General features: G+C 38.1%; 1 protein-coding gene across 3 annotated transcripts in view; it reads right to left on the reverse strand.

Moving 5' to 3' along the window:
• Nucleotides 1-875: 875 nt before the first annotated feature.
• ZC3H13 (zinc finger CCCH-type containing 13) overlaps nt 876-19,722 on the reverse strand; it is a 46,078-nt gene continuing 27,231 nt past the window's right edge. For 2 of the 3 annotated variants that reach the window (XM_027674343.1, XM_027674342.1), the window contains 11 exons: nt 18,534-18,844; nt 17,070-17,534; nt 15,976-16,158; nt 13,363-13,900; nt 12,207-12,310; nt 10,785-11,801; nt 9,299-9,808; nt 6,145-6,300; nt 5,231-5,431; nt 1,957-2,120; nt 876-1,367 (listed from right to left, as the gene is read on the reverse strand). In XM_027674343.1, the coding sequence (XP_027530144.1) occupies nt 1,197-1,367; nt 1,957-2,120; nt 5,231-5,431; nt 6,145-6,300; nt 9,299-9,808; nt 10,785-11,801; nt 12,207-12,310; nt 13,363-13,900; nt 15,976-16,158; nt 17,070-17,534; nt 18,534-18,844 (3,820 nt within the window). In that variant the 3' untranslated portion in view covers nt 876-1,196. The remainder of the gene's footprint in view (nt 1,368-1,956; nt 2,121-5,230; nt 5,432-6,144; nt 6,301-9,298; nt 9,809-10,784; nt 11,802-12,206; nt 12,311-13,362; nt 13,901-15,975; nt 16,159-17,069; nt 17,535-18,533; nt 18,845-19,722) is intronic. The other variant, XM_027674344.1, reaches the window with a different exon arrangement.

A 19,722-nucleotide genomic window follows, 5' to 3' on the forward strand; every position in this document is an offset into this window, starting at 1 on the left:
GTCAAGGTCTCTCTGCAGAGACTCTATGCCCTCAGAGACTCAACAGCTCCTCTGAATTTAGTAGCATCTGCAAACTTGCTTAGTATCCCTTCCAGTCCTGCATCCAAGTAATTTATGAAGATGTTGAAGAGCACAGGGCCTAAGATGGAGCCCTGTGGAACCCCACTAGTAACAGGTCACCAGTCTGATGTCACCCCATTCACTGTTACCCTCTGTGCTTGATCCGTGAGCCAATTGCTCACCCACCACATGATGTGTTTATCCAGCTGTGGGCTGGACATTTTGTCCAGAAGGATCCTGTCAGAGATTCTGAGTATCAAAAGCTTTACTGAAATCCAAAAAGATTACATCCACTGACTTCCCTTGATCAACTTGGTGGGTTATCTTGTCATAGAAAGAAATCAGGTTGGTTAAGCAGGACTTTTCCCTCAAAGCCCTGCTGGCTTTGACTGATGACTGCGTTGTCCTTCAGCTGTTTTTCAAAATGCACGTGTTAGTCCTTTTTGTAAGCCACTAGCATTTTCAAAATGCAGTTAGTCTGCTAAATATAGGCACCTAAAACTGGTCCTAAATAATTTCCTAAAGCTTTTTGGGTTTTATAATTTCTTTTTTCATCAACAAGAAGGGGAGCCTTAACTGACTAGACTACATTTTTGTGTCCAGAAATTACAGTAAAGGAAACCTACGTTAAAGATGGAAAAGAGCTAGAGTTTGGCCCAAATCCATACCAGAGGCTACTGTGACAAGAAAGGGATTTGGAAAGTGAAGACCAACAGACTCCTAGGAAAGAAGCTATTTAAGAAATTCCAGACATGTATTGAGGGACCAAGGTGGTAGTGGGAAAACCCATTCATAATAAGGAAAAAGATACCCAGTTAGTTTTCTTCAGTTTAATATCAAGTGGCGTTATAAACCGCTAAAACCAGACATCTTCACATTATTACACTTGATGCACCATAAAACAGGTTTATGTTACAGTGTAAGATTCACTACTATAAAAGTTGCAAAGACCTTCACACACAAGTCTTTATTTTTCACTCCTCCTATTCGCATCCAAAGCCAGTAATTCTTATCTGTGTACAAACGGAGTATTTTCTTCTATCTTCTAAAGTCACTTTCCAACCAACCAGTTCTAAACAGCAACACCAACACTTGTAGTGAGAAATCAACTAGTAAGTGCCACTGCAGTCATTTGCTCAAGTCACACACACTTCTTGCTGGATAGCTGGCTGTGGAATTTTACTGTCCTCTGTCTTTTCCTGCCCAGGAACCTGGCACACAGTTTTCCGTTTGAATAACCGTAGACTTAACCGTAACAAGTCACTGTCCATTGCTGCAGAATTTGTGTAAGTTTGTTTTGTTGCACCCTGTTGAAATGAAAAATGAAAAATAAAAAAAGAAAGAACTGAAAACAACGGCTTTTAATATGCAAACTGAGAAATAACCCTCAAGTACTCTCAATAACTAGATGTTAAATCATACATATCCACTAGAAAAGACTTTGAGAATTAATGATTTTTCTATTAGCATGAAAGATCATAAATTCTACTGCAGTAGCAAATATGGCTAAAGTAATTTTTCTTTCAATTTTAACTTGAATTCTTAAAATTCTAATAAAAGTATAGGGAATCTTAAGTAGGAGAATTATTCAACAATTGCCTTTGAAACTGTATTTTACCCAGTTACTTTTATTATGTATTCTCTAGATCTAGAAAATGTATCTCCAGAATTTAAATCCCCAAATGAGAAGAAACAGCACTTACCTCTAGTCTCAAACTTAATCTCTCATTTTAAGTAAAAAATAAACACCCTACAACCTCTCTAAATAATAGTCTCTTAATTATTTATAGGACTAGGTCTACTTCAGAACAACAAACACAAAAATTATCTCCCAAGAGAAATGCTCTGCTTAGTGGAATCCACACTTCGACCAAGCACTGTAAGCAAACTACTTGCCTTTTCGTTCTTCATTAGCTGCTTACGAATTGCAGAATCCCTCCGAAAGCACAGCGCTTTACAGCAAGGACCCAGATTACTGAGAAGACCTGCTCTCTCTTCTTTTCGTCGAAGTGCAGCCATGTTCAATGCCCCCAGTTCATGTTCAAAAAGGTTTTCTGCATCTAGAAAGAATTCATAGCTGCAGAGATTAACATATACATGGTATTTTTGAACCGCAATATACAGTTATATGAAATTCCTTAAAATTTTACTATTTGTATTTCTGCCTTCTAAAAAATACCGCGGTTTGGAAAAAAAAAAGGATGTTAGAGTTTATAAAATAGCATTAACAAATCCTTTGCCATTCAAAGGGAAGGATGGGTATTCTTCTATTTAGCTTCAGCACAGGAAAGCAATTTTAAGACAGCAATCACTGAGGAGCCTAAAAATCAAGTGACAGGTCTGGACAGTAGATGGGGTATGATTTATGGCCAGACCTGTGTGATGGAAGAAAGGTGTTTACCACTTGCATTAATCATAAAGTAGTCTAATTTTCACTTCTCTGCAAGACATCAGCTAACTGTACCAGTATCAACACAGGGTTTGTATGGCTAAACAGGAGTGAAATAGAACTAACTAGAATAATTCTTTCATATGTGGTGGATGAAACTAGAGAATAAGTCAACAGATGCTAATGAACTACCCCTTCCTACTGGCTCACCTAATGCATTTGTTAACAATACTCAAAGTGACAGCCCCTCAGCACATTTACCAGGAGAAACAGTGAGCAGATAGAACACTTCTACAAGAGATGGATCCCGAGGAGAATCTTGTTCTGCAACAAGTCTGTTTCTATGAAATGCAGATAAACCCAAAAAGAGTGGCTGGACCACAGCTCATTGATTTATAACCCTTTTACAATAAATAGGAAGATTATGATATAATAGAAAGAAAAAAAAAAAGGTAAGGTATGTGGCTAAGTTCAATCCAGCTGCCTCTATATAGTAAAACTGGGTGTTCAGCAGGGAATTTAACACCTCACCAGAGATGCCAAGAAATCTGGGAAAAATATAGCATCTAACTGCTACATACATACATATGTATACATACATACTTCTGTATACATACAGAAGAGGACAAAGATGCATTTTTAAACCACTCAGAATTTGGATGAAGCTCAGTAAGACTAGTTTTTAAACAAGGTGAAAAGAAACAAAAAAGTTACATGCAATGAAGGGCAGGTTAAAGAGAATTGCACTGAAGTCATCAAGACAACCTCAATGGTCCATCAAAAAATGGAAATAAGTGACTAGACACAAAAAGGTCACTTCAAAGGTAACACAGACAGCTTGCAGAGTCTTCCTGGGTGCCAGATGCTTGCTGAGCGTATCTGGCAAGTAAGCCTGTCTATATCCTTAGAGGAAACAATTGCATATAATAGATAGAGGACAAGTCAGCTACAAATCTCAGTTCCATCATGTGCTACAGATTTTTGTTTCCAAAGAAAAAATAATTAAAAACCCCCACCCCTAAACAACCTATCATTTCCTTTCTTTCTGCATTTCAGAGTATTACCACAAACTTTTCATCCTCAACAAGAACAAAGATGGGAACAGCAAACTCAGGAATAAGACAGGGAAACAAATTATACCACCATGAAGAAGTCCAAAGTGAAAATGCTATGTTTTCACTGTAACACACGCTGAACATATCTAGCTTGAATTAATTCACTTTTTAGGGCATCACATTTGTGCCTTTCTTTAGAATACATGTGCTGTGGCTGTGCAATCACTACACAAAGAACATTCACCTGGCAGGTTACAGAGGAAGTGCATACATTGAAAGCCTGCTGGCAGTTCCATGTGTAGCAACTTCAATGCACGAGACACTGCACATATCAAAGGGGCATCAACAGAGGCACTTCAAATCCCCCTTCCTCTCCAGAACAAAGTTCTGCTGAATTTGAATACACTTAGGACAGTCCAGAGGCAGTGCTGGAGAGCCTCCTATTATCACTAAGGACTTTGTTTATTTCTAGGGAAGCATGCAAGGATGGCTGAGATTATTTCGGGTATCATTTTAAACAGCCAAGTACAGTGATTCTGCAGTGCAGTGCAAGGAATCCCTGGTAAAAAGCATTCAATTATATAGCAACATTAAAGCTTACAGGGAGACATAGTTATACCTTTATTATATCAGTTTGTATCCTCAGGAAGACTCAATATTTATTGACTTGAGAGAAAAAAAAGTAGGAGCAGTAGTAACAGCCCAGGATTAATAGCTATACAACTCAAATGGCTCAAACAAGCAGTGACATTGATGGAGATTAGCAGGACTAGGAGAAGTTTTGAATTAGGGGTTTTTTTTCCCACTTATCTGAGATTGTGAGGTTAACAAGACAACTGCATGAAGAATAATGTAAAGAATTGAAAAGTATTGTTTCAAATTAAGAACTAGAATATATTAAGTAAGAAAACCCAAAAGAACATGAGCTCCACAGATACTATTATTTATAAGCCATAATTTTCTAACATTTAAATCATGCAATAATTTGCACAGAGATCTTAGAGAAAGCAAATATTTCATAGCCCTAAAACAACCATTCTACCATGCAATTTGTTGCAAGCAGCTCAACTGTTTCCTGTGATGCAAAGAGAAAAATCAATATTCTTTCTCACGCAAAAGCCCTGCTTACACTACAGCATTGCAGTAAACAGCACTGATACAGTTCATGCCCATCCCATCTATTATGCATGTCTTATGACACACTTTGTCCAAATTCCAAACCTGTGTATTGAACTTCCCACTTCTAGCAGAGGTATAATATAAAAATTTCACTTAGTGTCTTCATTCTGACCCCAAAACCCCATCTATGAATTCTAGAGAGGATCCTCAGAATAAAAATAAGATGACAGGCAGTAGACCTTAAGAGAAAATGAGAAATCTTATCTCTTTTTTGCAACATTACTATTAGTTCACTGAAAAAGATATTTAGCTCTCTAAAACACTACTGATACACTTGGAGCTAGGAAAGCATGAATGGTCTCACAAAAAGAATATTCCGCTAAAATAAAATTTTTTTGTTTTGGTTATTAGTCTAGACCTCCTCATCACTGTTGGAATGAAAACACTAATTTGACTGACATGCTGCTGCATTACATCCCGCAATTTTCACACAATACTCATTATACACTTTGTATAGTCTCTGAAACCTAAAATAATGAACTAATGCACATTTCATTAGGACTTTTTCACTAAGCACAAAAGATAGTTTAATCCCTGCAGAAATTACCTTTAGGTTTTTCTAACACTCTCTGGCAAGTCTCTTTTATTTTGGTGAAGAGCTCTGGTCCTGCCAATCGCTTGGAAATGCCAACTCTCAACATAACAGCACCTGGTGTAAATTTTAAGAGAGCAGCTCCAGGCTCACGTGGTTCTTTTGGCTGCTTTGGCATAAGACTGGACCAATCTACATCTATAACATCCACTGGATCTGCAAAGACATTGACAGAGAATAAGTTATCACATTTGATTAATTTCATATGCTGTGTACATCACTGCCTCCTAAAACAAATATATATATTGGACGAACATTGTTTTAGTTCTCTTGGACTCTGAAGGTAAAAATGCCAAAACTCACTCAGACAGGTGGAAAAAAGGAGCATAAAAATATAAAGCTTCGTGGATTAAAAAAACCAAACCAAACAAACTACCACTAACATCTGCTTAATTTTTACTGTAATCCCTTTGTGAAAGGCTGCTCAGACCCTGCTTAGCCTGCAGATTTGGACATATCACTGACACATTCACAAAAGTTACAGTACAACTAAACATGCTAAAACAGACTGAAATTAAATGCTTAAAAAACTAGTTACTATTTCAACTCTGGATGCTGGATTTTTTTTTTCAAAAGAAAGATATACTATTTATTGAATAACCATACAATTGTGTTTCTCTAGTACATTTATCATAGAAAATACAAACACTGATCATACAGCCCAGATTACCCAACTGAACTTAGGACAATTAGAAGATCCCATGCTTCCCAATGCATTTGGAGAACACAGATAGAATTTGGGAAGCACAGATAGAATCTGATCATAAACTGCACTTCTAATTCAGAAATACTGTCAACACCACAACAGCATTGTATGCAAACTGATCTATACTTTATATTCAAATAATCATAAAGGGGCGTTGATATACTTTTACCAGGCATCTTCTCATCCTCCTGTTGATCCTCACGCTTTTCAGCATCACCTGCCAGAATTTCATCCAGTTCATCATCACTGATTGGCTCATATTCTCCAGCACCAGAACCCAGTGACTGTACATCATTAGTCTTTGTTTCATCCTCTCCTCCTACAGAGACAGATACATACTGTCACTTTAAAGCAATCATATTTGTTTTCTAAACACACTTTAAGCTGCTTGAAGTCAAAAAGGTTTAGTAAACTAAACTGTTAGCTTTTAGGGACAAGTATATTCAACATAAAACCAGGTATTAACTCACAGAAGTTATGTCTCCCATACGCAATGTGGCAGTTTGAATTTTACGTACATCAGTCATTTTTTTTGGTGCAGTACTAGTCAAACTGCACACAGATGGCCATATTCACAAGAAACGTTGATTATCTGGTATCTGACACGTAATTTATAATACAAATCTAAGTTAGTGCCACAAAGTCTTTCAGGTGCTTTTGCACATTAATCTAAATTCAGGATTCAGTCCCAAGGCTCAAGGAAAAGTAACAAAACTCCAAACTACAAAAAGGTAACAGATATCCTGAATGAAACAATCATGCACAGAGTTTTTAGACTCTTTGTGGCAGTCACAAAAAGAGCTTTTAAGCCATGTCAACTTCCTCTAGTTGTTGTTACCCTCCCATCCATCCAGACAGTATATGCATATTACAGATACCAGTGCTGTATGTGGAAATGTTCCTTAAGACTTGTGAACACAAGACACTCAAACACTGTATTTTGCGTTTCACGAAAGGAACATCTGAAGGCATTCTGTCACCTCCAAGACTGAAAGATCTGACTCAAGCATTCAAAAATCCTATTGTTCTAAACTCAGGCTTTCCTATGGTTCTGCACCATGGTACTGACAATGAGTTGTGCCACACAAACTGGACAGAAATTACGAGGATCCTCCCCTGTGGATGACTATTCTAATATCTTCCAGCTCCCTTAGCCAGAAGGGAACCTGCTTCCATTTTAAGTTCCCCCCTCATTTTTTTTGGCTTGCCTTCATAAAACCCACAGAGGGAGAAGAAAAAAATAAAATCACCTCAACTAACCTAAAAATCAGCATGGAAAAAGCAAATAAAGTACATGTTAGCAGAGCATAAATTAACTACTCAGACCACCTGGCAATGGTTTGGAGGAAGCATATAGCATCTCACTCATTATTTAAGCCCACTCCTTCAAAACATTACAATAATTTTATTATATCCTGACGCATTTTGTTAGAATATATACTACAGTAATTCACCCAAGTAAATACCAGATACCTTCTTAACATTATCAGACTTGGAAATTGTATTTAGTTTTCCAACAAGTTTTTCCTTTTTAGAAAGGAAAGTAAGGTGTTCTGCACTAGATGTCATTTTGTGTCTTACAATTTGAAATATTCACTGCCTGTATGATCCACCTTCTGCATCCACACTGATCTACCAGATACACTAGCTCACCAGTACTACCTGTTTGGACCCATTAAAAAATTTAGTGTATTAAGCAATTAAAAATAATAATTCATAATTGTAAAATACATAAAAATTTTAACTTTGAGTCAAAGTTTGATAATTTCTGGACTATAATCCCATCATTACCTTTACCACTCTTTTGTGGAGATATACTTTCATAATAATTCTGCATTAAACACTCAACACACTACTCAGCTAAAAGGAGCGACGTAAACAGGAGTTACAAACTAATGAAAGACAATGAAATGCACTAAACCTTAGCAAATCATAAACATGCTATATATAGCATGCTTTAATAAAATACAATGCCATCTCATATTTTACAAGAGACATTTTTCTAAAAAAAAAAAAAAAATCCCAAATATACCATAACTTCCTACAGATGATAATTTTCAGAGAATTTAGAACATAATCTTTGGAAAACAGACAAAGGAATACACACTAAAATACTCAGAAGTCTGCTGAAAGGCTGAACCTAAGAACACATTTAACATCCACAGCCTGTTTAGTTACAGGTGCCCTCTTGGAAACAGATAATGTATCTAAGAATAGCCTTTCATTATCTCTTTTCTGAAGCTACCACACTGTACTCTCAGATTTATTCATGTACCACTCCTTTCCTCTAGCTTAAAAATAGTTGATCTGTCTATTATAGCAAGTCAGAGCAGACAGAGCAGATCTTTCGAGGCTCACTCTAAATACGATCTTTGTCAAGTGCTTCCTCTTCACAGATAATCTCCATAAACAGAATTTTCTCTATTGTACTGGTCAACCCTCATGACCACTTTGTGAGTAAGTGTAAAGGGGACACAAGTAACAAATATTTCTCATCATCCTCTTGAGACAGCATTTAACTGCCCAAATTAACCATTAACACTACAGATAATTCTTATTAAGAATGCAAACACAGTGAGCATAACCATACCATATACCAGATACTCTGGGTTTAGACTCATTTCTTTCTTGTTGTTGATATGGGTTAGAAGTACTTCCCAACTCCCTATCCATGCAAAGCTCCAGCTTTTAATCCATGTGACAAACTCTTAAAGTCTGTCAATTGTTTGCCTGTTACTTACTTTATTTGTCAATCCTAAGCTCATCTTCCCCAGGATCAGTAGGGCCAGCAAATTGAAGGCACATTTACCTCAGGAAAGCTATTTTTGGACTGTTGTGCCATGCCATACATATGTTTCACCTACTAATCAGACAACCATTTCTATGATAATAGGGTTCTGCAGAAAAAAGCCCCAAAGAACAGTTCCAAGTCTTTTTTTTTTTCCCTTCACTCATTACCTATCACTTCCAAAATAAGAAATAGATCTTACAATGACATAACCAGGCAATCAAATGTTCATGTTATCCTTTAGTAAACTGCCTATTCAGAAACATTACACCTTGCTGAAATTATATCTTAGATAACTTATGCTTCTTTTCCTCAAGACTTCTTTAGAAATTAACAGACAACACTAACAACAATTAACACTATGGAAGATGTTCATCAGATTTCTCTTATTGTGTCTGCTTCCACAGTAGAGAAGCTGGAGCCAACAAGACACTGAGTAGAAAATTATTCTAACATAGCTCAGTTCAGCACGCTAACAGAGAAAGAATGAAATCTTTGTCAGCCCAGGTTCTTTCCCAGAATATCTCACCTTCTAAACTCTCTACCTTTTCGGCCTCATTTCCATCCTCAAAACCTTGTAAAGGTCCTAAATCCTTGTCTGTTTTTTCCTTCTCTGAAGCTGCTGAATCCCGACAAACTCCATCAAACTCCTTTTCATGATCTCTGTCCAGTTTTGTTTCACTATGCTTTGTTGATTCCTTTTGAGAGGAGATGTCAAGAGTTCTCTCTCTCTCTCTTTCAGCAGTATCAGGTAGTTGTCTGTCTCTTTCTCTCTCCAGCTCCCGTCTTTTCTCCCGATCCCTCTCTCGCTCTCTGAGTCTCTCTCGTTCCCGGCTCCTTGGCCAGTCTTTGTCAACATCTCGGTCCCAGTCTCTCTGTCTTCCCTCTCTCCTGTCTCTCTCTCGTTCTCGATCATGGTCATGTCGATCTCGGTCCTGAAGCCTTTCCCTGCTATCAAAAGACCCAGACCTGGAATGGACCTGACGATCTGATTCAGGAGAACTTCTTCTTGAACTGTGGCTTCTTGAATCTTGACGATCTGGATAAAATATTTTAAATATAAGCATGACTATGACACATAAATGTAATACCATTTTACTAGATCAAAGCATTTTAAATATTCAAGTATGAAAGTATATTTCTCAAAAGCATCATCTTCAAACAAATAATGCTTTCAGATTGCCTATAGATTTAGAATCACTTAAACATGAGGTAACTTCTCCCAGTTCCAAAAAAGAATTGCAGTGGCTACTTCCTACTATGACAGAAGCCAAACTGAAGGTACACAATCTTAACTCAGAAATTTAGGCAAGGAAAAAAAAAAGAATCATCTCAAAGTTCATATTTTTCAAAACATGTTTTCTAAAAGCTAAGAATGCCTTAGTTAGCAAATGATGAAGCAGAAAAATAATTTCAGGCATGTAACCATGAGGAGAACAGAGAGTAGAAAACCTTTAGGAGGAAGATATTTCCCTAGTGATGCTGTTTAAATTTTAAAATATTTTACCTATTTTTTTTATACATGAAGTGCACAAATAAAACAAGTCAACTGTCATTATTTTGATTTGGAACAAAGATGATTTCCATGTGCATTGGAAGTATGCCTAACAAGAACCATGAGAGATTTACCTAATTTTGCATAATTTCAGGAATTTCCATATAAAAAGTAATGCTAATAATGAATTTAAGCACACAATTTAGAGGATAAAACTACCTCAGTGTTCTGTTAGCACAAGCATTTTCTCTTTCCATGAGGTTTTTTGTCCTACAAATTATTTTATTCCCCAGACAGAATGAACTGAATCCGAGTCAATGTTTTGATATAAACAAAATGGTAATCCTGCCCGCTGAGGATCAGCTTCTCAAGTGTGGTAACACTTGCAGGACTCTTAATTTATTCAGTTTTACAGTGAATGGCACCTCCCTCTTCTGTCACGTTAATTAGAGCCACGCAAGAATGATTTGGGATTTGTACACAGAATGATAGTCAGTCTCACTAAAATGTATCTTATTACCTGAAGATGTGCTGCGACTGGGTTCCCCTCGTTTCAACTGATCAATTCTGGACTTCCGTTCAGTGATTTCTAAGCTTTTCTTCTCTCTGTCCCTGTCCCTATCCCTGTCTCTAGAGCTACTGTGCAGTATCCTCTTCCGCCCAGTCTGGTCATCTCCACTGCGATGTGCTGACTCATTGGAAGGGGATCTAAGTCTGCTGGAGGCATGGCTCCGATTGCTACCTAGGCTGCTGCTGCGCTTCTGATCCACAGGTTTACGGTGTGGTCCATCCTCTATAGTAACATGAGGGGCTTCCACCTTTTCTCCCCTCGTCCTGTGACTTTTTCTATGGGAATCATCAGTGCTTCTTTCTGGAACAACAATATCACCACGTTCAGGAACATCTTCATCTGACCAGTCACTAAATGTTGTATCTTCTCTTTTCGTGGGGACTTCTGCCACAGCTTTCTCAGGTGGTGCTTCAACCAATTCATCTTTAGTTACAGGAGGGGTTCTTGGGCCTTTTTTCTTTTTATGGTGAGGAACAATTTCTTCATCAGAAACTTCAGAATCACCCTTGGATCTCTTCCGCTTTTTCTCTACATTTTTCCTTTTTTGACCTTTCTTGGGTGAAAAGACCTGGCTGTCCTCAGTTGTTGATTCATTAGCGTACCTTTCCACCCCACTGTCATCATCTTTCTTCTTCTTTGTGGCCTTTTTCTGTACCTTAGACTTCTTCTTGCTGTCATCATGCATTCTATCAGAAGCATCTCTTTCTTCAGAGGGACGGTGTCCAAGATTGTCCTGAACCCTGGACCGGGAGCCTTCTGAAGCATCTGGTTGCTCTCTTTGCTTATCTGCTGAAGAAACCCTCTCTTTAAACTCCGGTTCTTCGTAACGCCGGGAACTTTCCTTTCTGTCCGATTTTCGCTCTTCTTCTTTCCAGCGACTCTGCCGCTCTTCTGTAACATGAGAGGGGCTCAGTGACCGGGATTCCTGTGGCCGCACAACCTGGCTCAGCAGTCTGTGCTTTTCATCTACAAAATGTGAAAAAGAATGTACTTCTATTGTTTAGGAAGGAGAACGTGTGAGCATTTGGTATCTTCTGCATGTCAAATAAAGTGTCAATTAAAACATATAATCCATTACTTCAGTTGGATTTCTTAAATTTTTTCTACTGCTGCAGCAGTAACAGGCTATTTCCATTTTGGTAAACATGCATCTTAAACAGCAGATGTGGAAGACAGTATCACCTGACAGACACAACACATAGTGACAAAATAAAAGACAAACAAGGATTCAGACAAATGGCAGTGCTCATAAAAATACGGGGGACACTTACAAAAACTTTTCCCATGTTTTTCTATTTCAGACTGCAAGTTATTTTCCATAGACACAGGGTAAGCTGGATCCAGCTGCAGAGACAGCCCACGCCCACTTACTTTTATCATCTCCACTGTTGTAAGCATCACTATCAGGAGAGTGGTCACGGCGACGTTTGGGTGACTGACGAGGACTTGGACTGCTTTCGTTTCTGTGACGCTTCCTGCAGAATACATATGTACCATCAAAGTTCTTCAGGAATCTTTGAATTTATCATCAATAGAATCCCTGAAGTCTAAGGACCTCATAGAGAAGACAATACATTTAAAGATGCCAGGAAGTTTTGTAGTTTTTTAAGCTGTTATTCCAAAATTGAAAGCATGATCAGTTTTTTGAGCATAGTGTAAGACACCTTAAACCAAAATTCAAAGATTTAAGGCAACTACCTTTTTGCCAAAAAGTTACAAAAGACTATAAAGGTCAATTTTTCCTGTGGCAATGATCCTTGCAGCAAGCTGACCCCAGCTGGAAACTAAGTCCCCACCCAGGTGCTTGCTTACTTCATCCCCCTGTGGAATGAGGGAGAACCCATATTAGATTATTTATAGGAATCCACAATTCCCTCACACAAAAGCTACTACTTATTTCCAAGCAAAGCAATCACAAGGGCAACACTGTTTTGCTCATTACTGATGGAACAATAAGAATTTTATTGTACTAAATCAAAAAAAAGCAAAAAGCAAATCAGTGCTACACACTTAAAGGAAGCACCACACATGAACCTGGGATATTGTTCAGGTCTTCACTGGTAGCCTTCTGGTATTGAAAATACAGTAGTGCAAAGGGTAATGCACTATTCAATGAATAAAGTCACAAACCCTGACCTAGTTAGCTGCTATTTGACTTTCAGGCTTCAAAAGGTACCACAGTCTTCTATTATGTTTCCAAGAATGCAAGCATTACTAGAGACAAGACCATGCAAGCAGACTTGGAAGGGAAAATGACATCGTCTGACACCATTGTTAGCTCCTGAGTAGCTCCATGATTCAGCACTAACAAACCATCAGATTAACTTCACCAGCATAGTACTGATTTGGGGGCCACCAGTATGTGCCACACAGATGCAGGGGAGACACAGCTCCAGACCAGGCCTCTGCATAAACAGGATGTTTTCTTCCTTATGATCCTCTCCTGTTTACTAACTTAAAGAATTCAACAGTAAAAGACTGTCCTTTTTTTTCTCCTTTGACTGAAGTAACGCTTAGATCCACTCACTTGGATTTTCTTTCCTCATGGACATCTCTTGAGCTTCTTTCTTCTCGGATATCTTCTCTCTTATCCCTGCGGTCTTCCCTTCCTTTTTCCTTGTCATCCCAATCTCTTTGGCGGTCTCTTTCTTTATCTCTGTCTCGGCCTCTCTCCCTTTCGCGTTCTCGCTCCCGATCTCTTTCTCGTTCTCGCTCCCTTTCGCGTTCCTCACGCTCTCGCTCCTTCTCCCTCTCCCTCTCTCGTTCCCTTTCCCTGTCATGGTCCCTGTCTCGGTCCCGCTCGCGATCCCTGTCTTTGTCCCGCTCTCTCTCCCTCTCCCGTTCCCGAGCACGATCTCGTTCCAACTCTCTTTCTTTCTCCCTTTCTCTTTCTCGGTCTCTTTCTCTTTCCCTTTCTCGATCCCTCTCCCTTTCTCGCTCTCTCTCCCGGGCCCTTTCATCTCTCCTATCATCAGACCTATCCACCCTTCGCTCTTCTCTTCTTTCATCCCGCTCGAGATCATCACTTCGTCCTTGATGTCGCACCGGCGAGCTTGCCCTCTGGTCTGGCAAGAGAAGCAGGTTGGATTACCAAGTGTTAAAGGTATACACATTGCTTCCACTACACTAATAAAAACACAAGAGCCTTTGTTTTGGCAATCTAGATATTGGTTTGCATAAACTCCCTGCAGAAACTTGAGAATTCCCTTTGGGGATGAAAGAAGACAAAAAGCAGAACTAATTTTGAAAGATTTTTCGATATTTAAGGAATGAGCTTTCCTCTGAAAGTTACCAAAAAAAGAATTTATTTTCTACCAGATTTTTCTGGATGGCTTCAGAATATACATATATGTTTAAAAGCCTAGCTATTACCATTGCATTACTCAGTGATTACAAATCTGGTATAAGACCTCGAAAAGCTGTGAATGACATATATACGAAATGTTAAGACTTCTGCACAAAAATCTGACTTCCTAAACTTATCAGGAGTCATGCGTTTTACAAGTACTCAGACTATTTATAATACATAGTAAAAGCTTCTGCAAAATAAGAAATAATGGCCCATCTCATCACCGAAGGAGGTCCCTGCACAGAAATACACAACCAAACCCACAAGAAAGAGAGAAGCAAGGATGAGATACGGGAAGCAGAATGGCTAAAATTTTTCATACGTATTCACTGCACAGTCTTAACAGTTTTAGAATCTCAGTTTTTCATTTTTCAAACAGTAGTTTAGAGTCAGAGGGAAAACTAAACAGATGTAGAAAATTACTGATCCAGAAGGACAGTGCAATCTGATTTATCTAATTGTACTTACTCTCCACAGACTTACCTACATATTATTAATTACATTTTGGATATTTTTTGAGTTTTTTCTATAAGTTTTGCCCACTTCATAGTAATTTCTATCCTCATGTTAGTAGTATTTGAGCCACAACAAATTAATAAAACTATTTTCCTACAATATATATTAAGAGCACTTTACGAAAGAGTAAAAAATGGCATGAACAGACAGGGGTATTTTTCGGTCCATTACTCTGAGGCTGAGAGTGCACTTTGCAGTAAATTGAGACAATGTCCACCAGGCAGGAGTAGGAGGAGTCTGGACAGGACTAAATCAATAAAAAGTGCATTTCCATCAGTGTAATCAATTTTCATCTCTGAGTGAATTAACAATGATGTAGTGCTCCCCTGTTACCAGGTAAAATTAAAAGCCAACTTGAGTGACATTTCTGCTGTGGATATAACACTTCTTTTTCAAAAAGGGAAATCACCAATCCATGCAGTCGGTTTGTTGAACAGGTTTCACATTCTTTTAATGGTGCCTATAACACTGTAATATGATTTACTGTGCATACTAAGTATTAGATTTTATAAAAGAAGTCCTGTAACTCCTATTTGTTATGTCAGTTTTGTTGACAAAACATCTATATGAAAGTCTTATATGAATCAAATATTGCAAGTGTATTAGACAATTAGATGTGCATAGTCAGCACTTCTTACATGACTTCACTTTTTGAAGTGCTGTTTCAGTGGTTGTTAGGAACACTTACATATTTGCCCTAGTTTCAACAGCTCAACTTTGCAAGCTTGCATTTCAAAATCACACTAAAAGATTCCTTACATATCAGAGAACTAAGTACCAACCAAAATCTATCTCAATATTTTTCAGAATGACGAATGTTAGAACTGTGGTCTAATTATAGAAACTGTGTCTTGAATTGCAACTCTGTGAAGGATTTACTATTACAGAAGTGGTCTAAATTTTTAAGGAAGAAGACAATAAATTTTCAATTCAAGCTCTCTACATTTTTCCCCCCAAAGGGAAACATAACCCATTCAAAGCAATGAAATCCCTTCAAGAAGTATAGTTTGTTTAAAGACTACTTGGATGAAAAATCCAGCCATCGGGAGAAAGGACACAGTATTCATGCACACATTGTCAATGGAGGATCTTACTACAGAAGTTAACTTATATCAAAAATAGGACTAGTGTCGGTGTGTGCTGTCAAATGAGTTATTTATGAATCAGTGATGTGGAGAAAGAACAAGAAAGGAAAAAGGAGGGAGAGAGAAACATACACATGTATACATATACATTTGACTACACATGTACGTGTAAAAATGTATATCAGAATACCTCTTTCTCTGTTGTCACGCCTATCCCTTTCACTATGTCTTCTTTCAAAGGAGGAATCCCTTGTTTGATCTCGACTGTCATAACGATCCCGATCAGCATAGCTACTCCTTGATTCCCAGCTGTCATGATAGTTTCCACTACTGCTGTGACCATCGACCTGGGATCCTCTAGTCCCTCGACTTCCTAATAGAGATGTAGCAACATAAAACATGAGCTTCCACATTAAGGAAATCCACTGATATTTATACCAACCAAAGCAATAATATCTAATAAACTTGAATTAGCAGTTCATGGACAGGGATTGTAGCGTCAAATTCTACTTAACCAAGAACTCAAATTTCATGTTTTAATAGTAAAGTTCTTATTTTCAAATTGCAAAATCAAGACTTTCTAAATCACCAGCCCCTGGTCATAGTACAAGGTCTCCTGACTAGAAATATAACAGTCCAAAAACCAGTTCACATTTATTCTGACTAAGATGTAAGCTTGCAGAAAGCACAGCAAGAATAATCAGAGAAAGCAGAGATCCCTTTTCCTGTAAAAATTGCATGTCATCTCCCTAATGAAAATGTCACAATAAGCCTTAAAAAGCAAAATGTATTACAGAATGATTAAAAGGTGGTAAGTGAAAATATTTTTTAAAGTGCATCAGACTTGTAAAAATATTGCCAAAGATTAAAATCCCATTTTTCGGGGAATCAATAAAGAAGGGACAGAGGGGTGTGGCGGAGAGAGGTGGGTGCGTGTGAAAGATGGTTTTCAGGTATTAAGACATGTGGTTGCTTTTGAAAGAAGACAAAAACCTCACTACCCAGGGGAAAACCCAGGGTTGCAGAAACATTAGAGTGGCGTAAGGGTTAGGGTTTGTTTTAAAATGGCATGGCAGAAAATCCATGTTATGCCACTTTAATGAATGGAGAACACAGAAGTGCTATAATTTCAACAGTACTTTTAATTTAACAGCAATAGAACTGAACATAATTTTAAAAGCTTGAACTACCTGGCTTCCATAGCAAATATTAAAAAGGCAGTATGAATGCAAATATTCAATCTCTAATGATAGGGACACGCGAATTTTTTAAATTATACAATACCTTTGTCAGATAATTCTGGCCCTCTGCCTCGACTTCTGCCAGTTCTATCACTTCTGCTCTCATTTCTGGACTCACTTCTGGAATCATTCCTTGCCTCAGCACGAGAGCTCTCCTCTCTGCCATGGGATCTTCCATAGCTGCGCAAGTCCTCTTGATACTGGTCATCCTTTTTATGGGCATCACGACTCTCTCTGTCTCTGTAGTCATGGGAATCCCGTGTGGAGCGTGAGTCTCTCTGATCACGACTGTCTTTGGTATCTCTGCTATAATCCCTCGTATCTCTGGAGTCTCGAGTATCTCTGGATTCCCTTGGCTCCCTCCGATCTCTGTTGTCTCTTGTGTCCCTCCGATCTCTTCCATCACGAGACTCTCTGTCATCTCTATGATCCCTGGAGGTACTCTGCTCTTGGTCATAATCACGGTCATCTCTTGTTTCTCTTTCTTTTTCTCTTTTCCCTCTAGTTTCTGTAAAATGTTTAAAATAATGTAATACACCTAGCTTGATCAGAGCAAGCAAAAATTTTGCACACAACACTAAAATAATATAGTAAAAAATACTTATCACACACAGTGAATCAAAATTAATATGTAAATCAGAAAAGATCGTGTTGGAAATCTATCTACACATTCAGTAAGCTTTAAAGATCTTACTGTGAATACAAATCTCTACAAATATCTGACTGTTCAAAAGACAGTAAGTATAATTAAAAAAAATTCAAACATACTAAAGAGTAAGCACATTTCAATAACTTTAAGGTAGGATCATTACTTTTCCAATCATAGGTTCCTCTCATTTTCTACACATGCTTCCAGAAAATTTGTGCTATATTTAGACCACCTGCAAGGCCTCAATGCCCTGCTGAAGTTTGTTTGGTTTTTTGTAATTACCTATTTATAATACTACTACTACAGCAAGATAAGTTTAGAGCCAGTCTAAAATAAAGCTGACATATGTACTCTTTGTAATGTGTCTCCTGAGAGAAACAGCATGTTTGCTCATCACATATTGCTCCACCAGTTCTACAGATTTCCCGAGGGAATGACTGTTTTTCTTTGCACGCACCTCATTTAATGTCAATTAAAATGACAACAGACAGAGCAATCAGTGAGGACTGGATTTGGGCACCTCACAGAAAAGAGTAATAGGTACTTATGAGTATCCTGCTGAGAAAAAACTACTTACCAAACTGACACCACCACCGCATTACATAAGAACGACCTAGATATATACCTACAGTATCTTTACAATCAGTCGAGCCTACATAAGCAGTCCTATCAGGAATATCCTATGCAGTGTCCCTGAAAACAGCACCAACAGCATAGGAAGAGTAAATACAGCTGGTATTTTCTTCACCCCTAGATATTGGGATGGGTGCAGGTAATGCTGCAATTTGAAAATCAAATTTCAAAATACAATTTGCCAACAAATAAAAATTATTCTGAAGTGCCGTTTTTTATTCATACCATCCCGCCTTTCATGGCGCCTATCGTGAGACTGTGAAGTCCGATCGCAATCATGTCTTCCCTTTTCTCTTCCAGGAGATCGGTGTCTTGAAGGACTTCGCTTCCTCTGAGGTGGGGAGGAAGAATGTGGGGGATAGGGAGAAGATGATCGCCTTCCAGGTGGGGAAGTTGTCCTTTGATAGGATGGAGAAGGAGTTCTTTTGCGGTGTGGGGAAGGAGAATGTCTTTGAACAGAGGAACCTGACTGTGATGAAGAGGAATGATGTCTGGAGGATATGGGAGAATGATGCTGACCTGACGGGGAAGCAGATCTGCAAGAAAGAGTTAGAACAGGCATGAGTGTAATAATTTGACTTGATAGGTTCTTAACATACCATACAAAAAAGCAATTAAAATAATTTGCCTATTCTCTACCCTCTGATGTTTCTACAAAACATCAAACCAGTTTTCCCTCTAGGTTGCCATGGATACACTTCCAAAATATGCTTATCTTTAAATGATTATTATTTAATATTCAAGAACAATTTGTCCAATCAAAATTATATTACATAGCTACCAGAATGCTTTCCTGGGGAAGAGAGGGGAGGAGTCAGAAAAAAAACCATTATTTTCCTCCCCATCCCCAAACCAAGAACCGCTGTTTTCTTCAATATAAAATGCTTTTTGGAGGTCATGGTAAAATCAGGCAAATAACTTTTACAGTGTTACTAAGAGGAATTTTTGTTTACAACAGCACTGAATTTTTTTCGAAAGCAACAGTAGTCTCCTTCTTACACACTTTTAACATCTTTTATTATATGCATCAGTCTTTAACCAATTCAGACTTGGATCCAGAAAAACCATACACACAGCTACTTAAAATTTTAGCAAACATGAATGTTTACTCGAACAGGGAAAACTCGTATCTGATAGAATAAAATGTACACGGAATGTCTCTGATCTTCAAAATCCCATCACTTAATTAAATATCATTTACACAACGGCAAACAATTTCCTCATAATATGTTATCCCATGCACAGTCTAACGTGGACAAACACACACTTCTAGTCTTTGGGCTCAGTACTGGGTTTTTTTCCCCGTATCAGCATCAAAGTAACTTGCAAGTATCTTTTTCTCATAAAATATGCATTGCCCTTAACTCCCAACTCCCTTCCACTTCACAAAACTCCAGAGACCAAAAAGAGAAGA

Source organism: Neopelma chrysocephalum, unplaced genomic scaffold (assembly GCF_003984885.1).
Source record: "Neopelma chrysocephalum unplaced genomic scaffold, ASM398488v2 Primary Assembly neopelma1_25, whole genome shotgun sequence".
NCBI lineage: Eukaryota > Metazoa > Chordata > Aves > Passeriformes > Pipridae > Neopelma > Neopelma chrysocephalum.